This window comes from Dendrobium catenatum, unplaced genomic scaffold, assembly GCF_001605985.2.
Source record: "Dendrobium catenatum unplaced genomic scaffold, ASM160598v2 fragScaff_scaffold_542, whole genome shotgun sequence".
In the NCBI taxonomy this organism is placed as follows: Eukaryota; Viridiplantae; Streptophyta; class Magnoliopsida; order Asparagales; family Orchidaceae; genus Dendrobium; species Dendrobium catenatum.
The window spans coordinates 5,565,679-5,580,315 of record NW_021319004.1 but is presented as its reverse complement, the minus strand read 5'-3'; the positions used below and the strand labels follow the sequence as shown (position 1 = coordinate 5,580,315).

The 14,637-nt window shown below is 31.6% G+C and overlaps 1 protein-coding gene across 1 annotated transcript; it reads right to left on the bottom strand.

The window, feature by feature from the left end:
* Positions 1-2,363: 2,363 nt before the first annotated feature.
* On the bottom strand, positions 2,364-8,392 carry LOC110093961 (60S ribosomal protein L30). Its single transcript, XM_020819036.2, has 5 exons — positions 8,247-8,392; positions 8,018-8,123; positions 4,571-4,672; positions 2,921-2,989; positions 2,364-2,840 (listed from the first exon to the last, which is right to left on the bottom strand). Exons 1-5 carry the CDS (start codon positions 8,265-8,267, stop codon positions 2,800-2,802), a joined length of 339 nt encoding a protein of 112 aa, XP_020674695.1. The 5' UTR covers positions 8,268-8,392; the 3' UTR covers positions 2,364-2,799.
* Positions 8,393-14,637: the final 6,245 nt, after the last annotated feature.

The following is a 14,637-nucleotide window of genomic DNA, read 5'->3' as shown; positions in this document are numbered from 1 at the left end:
ATCGAATCACAACATGAGGCTCAAACTTCTATCGGACCACCACCTGAGACCCAGACTTCTATCAGATCACCACCTGATGCCCGAACTTCTTTTAGGCCACCACCTAATTCTAAGAGTTCTACCTCATACTACTATAATCTTTTTTTTTCCCTAGTCTTCTATGAACTACGATCTTTCGGACCCCTATCTCATGTTGACTATGGCCCTTCCAACCAAACAAATATATCAATGTTGATTATTGTAACTCTCATAATGTAATTCATTTTATATGACATATATTTGTGACAAAAGGCTAAGGCCTTCTCCCAAGGTAGGGCCTCATTTATAATCGACTGTAAATACTAGTAGATTCATTCAAACTGGGCTAGGACCCATTATTTTCTGCTTTTTCATGGGTTTTCATATAAAAACTTTGGTATCTCTTATGAACACTACATTCTCTCTCTTATATTCTTGTATGCTAGATCTTTGTACAACGCTAAGACATTAAATTATATATTTATATATCGTTGAGAATATTCAATGATCCAATAGTTTGGCGTCGTTTATGGGAACCTAGTTCTCGATTAGGGGCAATTTTTGCTTCAACCTCGAAAGGTCAATCATGTCAACTTCCTGACCTTATCTATTACTGCATCAATTTTATAAGAATTAGAGACGGATTGGGGGGCAACTTTGACTCCAACTGCGATTAAGAAGACCCCTCTAATGCTTTCAACATCAAGATAATATTTCAGAAAAATCTCAATAAATGCAAGGATACTTCCAATCAAATTTAAGCTGTATATAATCCCTTGTTGAACATTTACTCCTTAGGCAAGGTCTTAATATTGACCTCAAAAAGGTAGTAACAGTCTAAAGATAGATCATTCTTCACTCTTGATTCTTAAGGCCTCTAAATGTCCAACGAACGGTGTACAATCGAAGGGTTCAATATCGGCCGTCCATTCAAACCACTCCATATTCGCTCATGATCTCACACCTATTTACAAGCCATGCCACTCCAAAAAAACTATAAATAGAGCCCTCATTCTTCACAAAGGGGGACTGAAGTGAAGAGAGAGAAGAAAAAGAGAAGGAGGAGAAGGAATAAGCTCCTCCTCGACCATCGTCGGAGCTCTTCCCACCGCCTGAAGACGCCGGAACTCTGTCGGATTTTTGAGAAACGCAGGGAATTTACAGAACTTTGTAAACTTGCTTGAAGAAGCAAATTGTTATCTGATTGCCTCGACTTGTGGGAGGAATCATCCATTTGTAATTTGCAAAACACTAGTGGAATTTTCAACTGGGTGAAACCCCGTGGTTTTTTCCCTTTTTTGAGTTTTCCACGTAAAAATCTTGGTGTTTATTTCTCTTTTCTGTTTGTGTGCTGAATACTCGTACCCGCTTGACGCAAATTTACAAACTCTACCACCACGTATATTCTAGCACGCAACAATCATCATTTACCAAATTTATACTAATCAAGCATTCTCAATTTTCCCACAACTCTCATCCGCAAATATATATATATATATATATATATATATATATATATATATATATATATATATATAATTATATATTATATATAAAATTTCTAAGTAGTATAGGATTAACTAATTAAATTAAAATTCTTATGTTTATAACATATAACTTATTTTGAATAATTTTATTATATGAATATATTTATTTTTTTAGCTAATATTATTTAATTTTTTTTATCTATTTAATTTTTAATATATTTAAATATACATTATAAATAATTAATTTATATATTTAATTATGCACTATATATATAGCTTTATTAACCCTGGCAAGCTTAATGATCCCATAAATGTTGAAAAAATGGCTAGAAAATACTTAATAAAGGCTTAATATCTTTTCATAATTGATAGTCTTTCCATTCTTTGTTCTTCTCTTAATGAATGTGGCTGGTAGAAATGGTACATATTTTGGCATCTCTAATGGTAATTTATTTATATTAATGTTAGCTTCATTTTCGATAGTTTCTTTAAGGTTATCAGGAAGATTCAGGTTAAGTTTGTTCTGACTTTTTTATGCTTCATTTTTTGTGTTCTATAGGCTAAATAAAATCACTGACTGATTTACACAACGAAAAATAGTATTAGTACTGAAAAGATAAATAAACCAATAAAATTAGTATTAAATAATTAAATAGGAGTAAAATGAACCAATGCCAATAAACAATATAAGCAATGAAGAAATAGAACAACAATTTTGAAAGTTGACACCAAATAAATGAGATATGACTACTAAATAATGACAATAACAATTGAATAAACGTCTATTAATGTGTTAATTTCATTAAAACCAGAGGGAAAGGTTTCATTTGTTTATATTCCTTCATTATCAAACGAAAGAGTCAACAATAGATATATTCTTTTTAAAGAAAATAGCGTGACAATTATTATAGATTTTTCTTCAAATTTCAGCTAAAACTGCAATATAGCCATTTAGTTTGGCGCAACAAAGATAACAGGAGCAAAACACAAGCTCGTCAGACCATTCAACATGAAAAAATGAGTGATTCAGATTTTATTTTGCGACACTTTTTTTATTGCTTCTTAAAATAAATTTTTGTACTAAAAATTTGATTTAAGAAACAATAAAAAAGCTGTCGTAAATAAAACCTCATACTCATCATCGAGATGGAACACTAAAAGTAGAAATTCCAAAATAAAAAAAAATTCCATAGCAAAAGTATATCTCCAGTTGAGGTAGCAAACAATAAGAAAACCGTCCCAAGAAATTATCCTAATTCAAAACAAGTGAAGACCAATCTCCATAGTGGATGTATCAATGATCGCCAGGTATGGACTTGATTATATCAGAGTCGCCTGAAAAAGAGATCGCTCTCAGAAGCCAATACATAAAAATGGAAGCTTTGTAAAGCACAATGGTATTTTCTCAAACAGACCTGGGTCAATTATGCTGAGGCAGCACACTCGGAAATATTTACCGCAAGCAGTTCCAAGATCAACATTATCTACAATCAATGAAAAATGAACCAGAACAAGGTACAACATAAGCGTTCCGTTAGACAAACCAAAAGCTACAGATTGTAATCCAAATCAACAAAGAAACTAACAAATTACCCAAATCTGTACTGACGTGCAATTTAAGGGATGTTTATAGGGAAACAATCAAACGTGCCGAAAGGCAAATTTAGACATCAAGGAAAAACCTTGTATGCCTACTGAAATCTGATAAAAAATCTTTTTGGTATTAAAAATAAGCAAAAGTTATTTAATGAAGCACATTTCCTATTAATCTCAGGCCTTTTTAACCCCATTGCAATCACAAGCATCGTGGATGAGCGAACCAAACACAGCAAAAGCCAGTAAAAAACAAACTCACACATTATTAATGAGCTCACCCATGCTTGATTTCAAGCCTTCATATTCATATTTTCACTTCACTTAATGTTTTCAATTCATCCTATTTTACTTTTAAGAATTCTTATTCAACAGTTCACAACAATTTTTCTCTTCTTTAAGTACACTTACCAATAACTCGTGAGTACAACTTTTTAAATTGATCACTAGTTGATAATAATTTTCTTATTAATAGTTCACTTATTGCATAGGTTATTTCATAAAAATTAATTGTCCGAAGGTTGCTAAATATCAAAATACTACGGAATTTTCTGTGTAATATACGTGTTTCAATTTTCTGAAAGACAAGCTTTGTTTGCAATTCGCATGTCGAAACAAATAAAACCCTTTATACATCACACTGAGCTCCGATAAGCTTGCATGGAAATACAAACTTTGACAATCAAGATGAAGGAAAACAGGATGTCAGCGGCCTGGATTTTTCCATTAAATGGGATCGTCTCTGGAGGGTGTTTTCTCGCTGGATGATCCTAAATAAGCCATGAAAAACAGCCCTAAAAAATTGGCCTACTTTATACATATATTTTGAACAGCCCCAAAATAATGTGTGGCTACATCTAGAAAAATCAATTTTTTGGGGCAGAAGACATGTTTCTTCAGCACTTGATTCAGCTTCCCATCTTTGGAATGAGCATTTCAGGAATTTTTTTTTCATTGACGGTAAAATTGGACTAAAATGAGATTCAAAATATAAAATTAAAAACAGTTGGTCATTACCAAAAAAAGGACATTGCATCAAATAAAAAAAAAATCCCATTTTCTTAAAAATATATAATACTGCTGTTTTATCAAATGGAAAAAAATGAAAATCGTAATTATCATAGGGAAGGGTTATTCCTAGAAAATCTTCTAACAACCAAAACATTTGATGGATCCAGAACACAGGACAGATATTAATCAATAAAACTTTTAATAATTTAGCAACTGCAGAACACATGCAATCCTATATATGTATAAAACAAATCAATCTTATGCTCCAAAAACAAATAGCTCTGTGATATGGCCAGAGATTACGAAGAGAGAATACAAGCACGCTGCAGGACAAATAAACCAGCGCATTGCAGTTACAAAATGATAATATCAGACCACTGAGATAATCTATTAAAGTGCTATCTGCAACATATTCGACAGCAAATACGTAAGCTGTGCAACGAAACAGATAAGAAACTTACTTCCATTAAAATGATGAACGCCAACCTTTCCAAGCATCGCATAATACTCAATCTCAGACTTGCGGAGTGGAGGGCAGTTGTTTGCAATTATTACTAATTTCCCTATTAGAATGCAAAATCAGTGAGGCAATGATAAGAATTAGAAGTTCTTGTAATTCGTTGGCAGTGTAAACCCTCGCTAAACCAAACAAACAAAACTTGTAGATGCAACAGGACAAAAAATGTTTGCATACCCATATCATAACTTTTTTAGAACAATGTCTCGCTCTATTCACTAAACAACTAACATTATGTTCATGATTAGCAATGCAAAATGGACTACAAAGGCAATGAGGGCTTCAAGTGCCACAAAAGCAAGTTCCATCCAATAAAAATGAGAATCCAATTGTTTCCACTGTATTTTATTTAACATTAACCTTTTGTTATTTATCCATCTCTTATCCCACATTTATTTGGATAAAAGAAAAGGATCTGGTTGAAGAAGAAAACAAGGTGGAAGAGCTTAAGCAGAAACAAAGACTTTATAGCTTAGAAGATATAAGTAGAAAAAATGAATACTAATAAGTGTATGGTGAATGCAATGATTATTCATTTTCAACACCTTACCTTTAGAAAGAAATATAACAGGATCTGATAGACATGCTGTTTCTCACACTTACTACACTAGATCAGCATACTGTACTTCAATAACTTTAAACTACAAAGAAAACCAGGAATAACCAGGTTGTATATCTTGCTCTACAACGAAATCACCTAAATATCACTCCCTCAAATTTCTCGCCTATCTATACATCAGTGCTAGCAAATACCTTGCACAAAAAAGAGTACTAAATGTGCCATGAAGCATGGTTTTGCATTAAAATGTATTGTTAAATACATCAATCTACCTTCATATTGACATATCAAAGCAAGATAATGATAACATCTCCTAATTATGTTACAGTTTACTCCAATAAATCAATTATTTTTTTCAAAACATACTCCCAATCTTTCCTTAAACTCATCAGGCGTCATAACAGCTAGTTTCAATACTACATTAAGTTAATAAATGGTTTCCAGTAATACAAAAATAAAAATTAATTGAATTTCATTCAACAGTAAATTATGTGGTTCAACATATGTCTTAAACACATGAAAGGCCTCATATATGTAAGCAAGAGTCACTATATAGATCTTAGAAGCCCTTAATATGACCTGCTAACATTTCATGTGAAGATAGTTTGGTCAGATTATAAAAGGTCTCCTTCAAATAAATAGCAAATTAAATTGCAATATTCTATCATAAAAAATAATTATAGTAGATCACAAATTCACAATAATTAAAAAGATATTGGCAATGAATATTCTTTAATGAAACTTAGATAGATGTATGTTGGAATGACAAAATGAGTTTCCGGGTCGGGTTCGGGTCCAACCCGAAACTAATCCACCCTCAATTGATCCAACCCAAACCCTACATAATTACACAAATGGGTCAAAAATCTGAACCCGAACCCTAACTACCCCAAATATGGGTCAACACGACCCAACACAATGACCTGGGGCAAGCGAGCGTAGAGTAAGCGAGCGCGACGCGAGGTGCAGGGGTGAGTCGAGAGCGAGTCGCAAGCTAGCTGGGCAGCAGGCAGGATGCGCGAGCAGTACATGGGACGCATGGGCGGGAGCGAGACACGCGGCAGTGATGCAAGGACATGTGGGCAGGTTAAGCCGAAGGGATGTAATGCGATCGTGCGAGCAACAGGCGGGACGCATGGGTTTGCCAAGCGCAGCTCACGACACAATGCGAGTAGGGTCTGCCACCGACAGTGCGGGCGAAGCAGTCTGTGCAGGACCGCGGGTGGGAGTGTCAAGCTCATACAGTATGGGTCAAATATGACACAAATTTTGGTTAACAGGTCGACCCGAACCCGACCTGATTTTTCAAACAGGTTGAAATTTGGAACACAAACTCGACCCGTTCGTTAAATGGATCAGCCCAAACCCAAGCTTTTCGGGTTGAGTTAGGCTCTGGTCAAAAATTGACACCCAAAGATGTATGACAGTTTATGTTTTTGCTTGATTTATTTAAAGCTTAAAATGCTAGGTAAAAAAAAATTAATATGTCAAAGAATAGAAATATAAATATATTTATTTGATAAAATATTAGAAATATATTTATTTTAAAACTATTTTTAACAATAACTTTTATGGTTATGATAAATTATTGGTTTGAATTTTAATTGGATGGCCTTAGTGTTTACTTGTCATTAGGAATTTTTGTTAAAGCCATATTAATTAAAAACTAAGTTATGGTTGTGTAATTAAACGCTTGAGCTTTAATGAGAAGTTCAATTTTTTTTTTTCGTGTTCATGTAAATTTCAATTAAGATCCTTACAATAGAATGGTAAGATTCAATAGATGAAACTTAAGGGATTAAAGTGTATATTTAATGAGGCTCTTTCATTTTTGGGATTTCAAACAACTTTCTAGTATCAGAATACATTATACAAAGACCTTAATGAAAAAAAAGTATTGTTATAAGTAGAGAGACAGCACAAAACCTACCATATTCTTCTAAAATTTTGAGAAATTCACATAAAAAAAGAGCAAGCACCCCTTTATCTACAAGCATTATGTCTTGCCCTTTTCTTTTTCTTTTCAAAGGAAATTAATAACTCCACTAGAATAAAGATCCAAATTAAACTTCAAACATATATAAGAGGCTAAATCTTGGAAGTCATGCATAGGTTTGGGTTAAATCTCAGGATGCACAACTTAGTCATGCAACAAATTTTATCAGGAGACCAATAATATTCTTATATAATCATTTTAGGTATCATTAATCTCTCACTAGTGGGTAACCATGCTTCCTTAAGAAGGCAACACAGCGATTTCGATACAAATTTACCTAAATATTGAACTGAGTAAGATGCCACACATTTTAGCAATAAGAATCAGATCTAGAAGTTCTACAAAATAACTATTCCTACAATGCACAGAGCACACTCTGGTTACTCATTTCCAGCTATCATTTTTCCCCTTAAAGGTAAAGAGCTATAATTTAACAAATAGATTAAAAAAAACACTGTACCAGAACTAAATGATCAAGCATTTTAGGAAAGAATCATTAATTTCCTTTAACTATAAAGGCAATAAAGTTGAGATAAAGAGAGAAGTCAGCATCAATCCTTAACTCGCGCAATGATTCCTGAGATTCTTAGAACATAAACTTAAGGATTTGTTTTGGTTAAACGAAACCAATGGAAATGAAATGAAATCCTAATTAACTATGTGAAAATTATAAATATATACAAACATTGCTCTGAATTTTCATATTTTGCTGTCATTTTCTTGTAAAATTCCCACCGTCCAAACATGGTACCATTTCACGCCCCAATTAAGCAAAAGAATGAAATGTTTCAAAACAGTTCATAGAAAACAGACAACGAGGCGCAGAGATACGCTACCCTTGGAATTTCTAAGAGATCTGAGAACGGTCTTGTAACCGAGAGTATACTTCCCGCTCTTCATCACCAGGGCAAGCCTATTATTAATGCTCTCCGTAGACTTCTTCTGCATCAAATAAAACGGAAGGAAGATCCACCATTAAATTAAGCAAAAATAGATCATCGAACATCAAATAATTGTCAGTGGTAAAATCTAAGCCTTATTAAGTCCAAGAAACTAGGATAATACCGCTTTCTTAACGGGCGCCATGGCTGTGATTCTTTGCACGTAACAAGAAAACAGTGCCCCCTCTCTCCCTCCCTCGTCGTCGGCACTAAACAAAACCCTAAGCTGCAGAGCGCATCTTTTATACGAGAGGAATGTGTTGATGCTAAATGACGGAATTACCATTGACTCGTGGATCGATAGCTAATATATACGTATATAACACAAATTTTAAAATATATTCATTAATTTTCATATCTATCATAATATAATTTGGATCACTATATTTTGTACATTTTTTTTTCAAGTATTTGATAGATTTTTTTTTTAATTCTTTAAAAGAACATGATCATATTTATTAGTGCTTAATTTTAAAGTTATTTTTTTAAAAAATAAAAAGTTAATTGATTTATATATTTTAAATTTCTTAATAAGAGATTTGAACACAAGTAAAAAATTTTACATAAAAATTTCAAAATAAATAGAAACTTAAAAAATTATTTATAAAATTAAAATAAAAATTTTATTCAAATGATTTTTTTCAAAAATGAATATTTATTTGAAAAAAAATTAAAACTAGAGAACTTTCAGCTATTTTTCAAATTTTAATAAATTTAACAATTATTTAATACCTCACTTCACAAAAAAAATTTAATTATCATATTAAAATTTTCATATATTTAAAAAAAAAAACCAATTCACCTTCTCTTGGGTGTGCCATACACTACAATTGATATCAGAACCAAGTTACTTGTTAGATAGGTTTCACCACCTCATGCTAATCTAATTATGGCATAATTAGGAAATAGAAATATCGTTGGAATTGAAGGATGTTCAACTACCCGACAGTTATTGTTTTATAATATCTCTTTTGATTTTTTAAAATCATGTATAACAATATTTATACAGCATATTAATTATCGGATGTGAAATTTAGTACAAGCATGATCTGAATTATAACACCGTAAAATCTAATGGAAGAATTTATCCTATACTAACAAATTTCTTAATCCCCAATTTTATTATTTGCTTCCAGAGCCATCTAATCATCCAAAAATAAAATAAAATAAACATCCATAATATACACAAAACTCTTCTTTAAATTTTCATTACATCCAGAGTTCTCAAAAGTATAGTTCATAATACACTAATTTTAAGAAATTGTTTACGTAAATTATGAACTAACAAAAAATATATATTTTACTGACCCAAAACTCATGCTCCCAATCAAAACCAACTTACTTGATAAGGCCCTTATTGAATCTTGATTAGGTTGTTAAACCTAAACTAATGTCTCAAGGCTAACCAAGAGGGGGTGAATTAGTAATTTAAAAATTTCTCTTGAATTTTAAATTTGTAAATCGTTGATTCTTGTAGTAAGTTAATTAAAATTTTAAAATAACTTTTCAACCACAGAAAAATAACTAGTAGTAAATAAATGCAGAAATTAAAAGACATAAAAAAGTTATAGTGGTTCGGTCAAATACGACCTACATCCACTCCCTGAAGACTCCCTCTTCAGGTATTGAACTATTACCAAAGTGTCTCTCCTTTTACCCCCATAGCAAGGCGGAGAAGCCTTTACAAATCCTCTCTTTCACCAATACTTGGTGCGACAGAGAATCGTCATCCTTTCACACTCTCCAAGTTTCGGCAGAGAACCGTCATCTGTTCACACTCTCCAAGTGTCGGCAGAGAACCGTCATCTGTTCATACTCTCCAAGTGTTGGCAGAGTACCGAATCTTCTTCAAAGATCTTCTCACGAGCAACTAGAAAGACAAGAAGAAGAGTGATAACCAAAATCAAAAAGAAATTCTTACCTTTGAGTAACCTTGTGAACCCTTCACACTCCACTTGTAAAAAATTTCTCTCAAACACTCTCTTACACTCTCTCTTTCAATTGCCCTTGAAAAATCACGAAGACTAGATTTTTTTCATATCAGTTTTAGTGGATCTTTTATATCAAAGACATGAAAAACCATCCAGAAAATCAAAATTTTCCATTTTAAGCGTACACGATCGTACAGTACGATTGTATGTTCATACGTACAAACAGTTCAAAAACTATTGCGTATGAACCTATTGCGAATCAGTATGAAATGATTTTGTACATGATGATCATCTGGTATAAACTAAGTTAATTCGTCTGGTACAAATAGTTAGAAAATTTTTCACTTTCATCGGTACGAAAAGGGACCCCATAATTTCATACATATATGGCATATATACGATGACGACATCGTACGATATTATTAGTTATGAAAATTTTCAAGATCGTCGGGACGAAAAGGGACACGTCCAATTTGTACTATGGACGACATAAGTACGATGATGACATCGTACGATACAAACCATTTAGAAAATTTTCACGTTCATTTGGATGAAAAATCGGGACGGAAAGGTGCCCGTTCAATTCGTACTCTGGAAGGTTTTTACTAATGGTATATCATACAATACGATCTTTACTTAGAAAAACTTTCTACTTCTATTCGTTTGATTACTCGTAGGGAAAAATAACTGAACAAATCGTCCCATATGAAATGACTTCATACAGTACGATTAGTTTAAAAAATTACAAATTTTAAACTTTCCCCCGATGTGTGTGTGTACAGTTACTCAATTATAATCACACTATCTCAGACTCAATAAAAAGAAAATTACATACTTCATTTATAATAAATCCTAAACTGATCTGATTTGAAGTCTTCAATAATCTGATGTATGATTTCCCTAAAATATCAGTACACATAAATAATAAAATAATATATCCAAAATATTTTAGGAGAAATAATAATCAAAGTAATATTATTTGGAATCATAAAAAATATACATGATGTAAGAATATTAACAATCAAGAACTAAGATACAACTATCTCAATAATCTTCCCTTTCTTGATGATGACAAAATAATTATTATTTGAGTAAAATTAAATACCCTAAATTTCTCATTAGCTCCCCCTGAAAGAATAAACATGTGAATATAAGGGAATTCCTTGAAGAACATAATTTTTTTTATTTTCCACAAATGACAAAAATAAAAACACAAACAAAATGATAAAAACATAAAAACACAAAATAAAATCAATCACCAAACAATATTACTCCTCCTTTTGATAATAATAAAAAGTGAAAAGAAAAGTTGAAATGGAAGAATTCATATGAGAAACCTTAATAAGTGATCTTGAAAGGGATTGAAATAGAATTACAATAAAATTTTAATTATAATTAGATGAAAAATAAAGATTCAAAAGTATTTAAATGAAAGTATAACTAAGATAAGAAAAATTCATCAAGATCATGAAGTATTATAGCTAATTAGATAAGAAGAATTATTACAAAAGTGACGAAATGAAGATTAATTAAGTTCATTTTTTAATAAAAAATATAATTGATCATTAGATTGATTTGAATTTGAAGATTAAATGGTAGAGAAAAGAACATATTAAATTGGCGATATTGCACATCTTTTCAAATATTTGTGACACATTTTGTGCATCTTTTTGTATTTGGGTTAATTTTATGCCAGCAAAAGCAACAAATCAAAAACAAGACATTTTTTTATTGATATCAATTTAAAGATCAAATACATTCAAGCTCTTTTATATCAATTCAAAATAAAAAAGATAACATAATATCAACAACATCAACATAAAATCTAAATAATAACATGTACACAAAACACTGAAATCATCACTGAAAAACATCATATCTAGAGAGGACAGGCAAAGTTAACACAAAATAAGTACATCTAGAACTCTGAGGGACCCTAGTCTAGAGGAGGAGGCTGGTTGAAGATAGAGAAATAACTTTTCATCATAGCTACGTCAGTATTCACTTATTTGAACTGACATCTGATCCAACCCATATCTTGTTGGTACTATGCATCTTGCTGATTTTGGTGAGTTTAAATTTGATCAAAATGTTAATCAAAATGACACTTTAATTGGTCAAAGTGCTGGACCATCTCCTGAAAGTCAGGTCTATGAGCAGGTGCAGGTGCTCCACCTTCTTGCTCAGTATCCTTACTTGAATTATCATTCTTCCCAAAGAGTGCTCGAAAAGAGGCATTAGTGAAGTAGATTAACATTTCAAGTGGAATCTTAGGATGAATAATGTTGTATTTCTTTTCTAAGACATATGTCACTAGATATCCTAAAATAATATTTTTCTTCCTCCTATGAGAAACATGCCCAATTTTAGAAAGGTTATGAATGTAATATAGAATGAGTTGGGCTTCATCTATTAGTTATCCATCCATCATTAGATAGGTAACAGTGGATAGAAGATGAGTAATATTTATATGATCACTAGCTTTAGAAATGATTGAAGTTCTAAGGACATGTTAGATGATCCTGGCATTTTGATTTAAAGTATAAACCCTAGCCAAGTGACCAACTTGAACAACCCCTATGAGAACTTTATTTATTTTAGATAAATCAAAGTTAGATTTGGAGGTCATAGTGTGTGCTCTAATTCTCTGAGTCCTTAGTTGTAGATATGTTCATAGATCTTCCTAAGTGATCTCTACCCTTTTCTTTTAGATAAATAATCTTATCCTACTCTCATTCTCACTAAAATGTTCACTAAAAAAATAGTGAAAGGTCTCCTTATGATAAGCATGGATCAAATTCAAAATAAAGATGAATTGAGTTGAAACAAAAAGAGGCATGACTTGAAAGTGGATATTTTTTTGGAGTAAGAGTCTAAACGGAGTGATTTTTGCAGTTATAAACCTATAGTAAGAATCCTCATTTGTTCTAGATAGAAAGTTTTCATCTCCACCCCTGGAAGACGAACCCATAGAGACTCTACTGCGCTTGCTAAAATTGGCCATTTCTAAGATGAGAAGGATTGAAAGAGATTGTTGAAGTGAATGAAAATGAATTCTAAAACCATCCTATTTAAAGAAAAATGATCTTTCGTATGTACGAAAATGGATTTGTACAGTACGATAATTATTTCGTACATGACCAAAATAATTTTGTATGTACGAACGATAACATCCAAAATGAAATGACTTTTCATAATCACGCAAGTTACGAAGTATCCTTTCGTACAAGCTTTTTAACCAGACGATCATACAGACAAACAAGTGTTTGTACGGGACGATCTGTTATTTAAGATCATTTTAATGATGGTTGGGTTCGTACCCCACATCAAATAACATGTGGTTCGTATGTATGAAATAAATTTTCGTATGCACGATCAGTTATAATAACTAATTCTACTCAGATAACCGTCTACATGCATATAGACGAACGAAGACAAATCATCCGGGATGATATCAATATCGTACAGTACGATATGTGTTAGAAAATGAAAACTTTAAACATTATGTCCAAGACAATGATTGACATGTTATAGATTTCATACAGGATAAAATATAATACTTAGAAAATTCAATGCGAATGATCAGAAATAGGAATTTTGATAAGTGGTACGAGTCTAAATCACACAAAGCATAAAAAAATAAAAAATAGAAAATACACACAAAAAATAAAACATTAATAATAAAAAACAGAGAAGACACATAGAAATATATCAAGTTTGCAGAGGATTTTGCTTAAGCATTAATATCGATCACACCTAACCTTATTCTTAATATGCTAAAAGTATCAAAAGCTAGTAGTTTTGTAAAAATATGTACAAGTTGATTTTCAGTTGAAACATGATTCAATTCAATTTCTCATTTGGATACATAATCCTTAATGAAATAATGCCTTATATCTATATGTTTGGTTCTAGAATATTGAATATGATTTTTTGAAATGCAAATGGCACTAGTGTTATCACAATAAATTTGAATTGTGCCTATTATAAATCCTAAAGTAATCAATTATTATTTCAACCAAATAACTTATGCCACATAACTTCCCAAGGCAATGTATTCAGCTTCAGCAATGGATAGGGCTACAAAATTCTATTTTTTACTGGACCAAGAAACTAAAGAATTTCATATAAATTAATAAGTTTTAGATGTACTCTTTTGATCAACCTTACAACCTGTAAAATCTGAATTTGAATATCTAACAATTTAAAATGAAAAGTTATACTTATGATACCAAATCTTTAAGTTCTGAGTTTCTAAGAGATATCTTAAAATCCTTTTTATTACTGTTAAATGTGACTCTTTTACATCTGATTGAAATCTAGCACGCAAATAAATACTAAAAATAATATAAAGTCTGCTAGCAGTCAAATAAAGTAAAGATTTAATAATTCCTCTAATTTTTTTTATCAATAGATTTTCTTTTTGGGTCCTTACCCAACTGAACTGAAAAACTTATAGGTGTGCTAACTAGTTTAGAATTATTCATTTTATAATTCTTGAGGATGTCCTTAACATACTTTGACTGACTAAAAAATATTCCCTCCTTAATTTCCTTAATGCTAAATCTAGAAAGTAACTAAGAT

Excerpts from the sequence above, each read along its gene's own strand:
- LOC110093961 (XM_020819036.2), bottom strand. The coding sequence starts at position 8,267 with ATGGCGCCCGTTAAGAAAGCG. Across the intron at positions 8,124-8,246 it reads TGGCGCCCGTTAAGAAAGCG|AAGAAGTCTACGGAGAGCAT; the intron begins GTATTATCCTAG and ends TATTTGATGCAG. Across the intron at positions 2,990-4,570 it reads CGTTCATCATTTTAATGGAA|ATAATGTTGATCTTGGAACT; the intron begins GTAAGTTTCTTA and ends CATTGATTGTAG.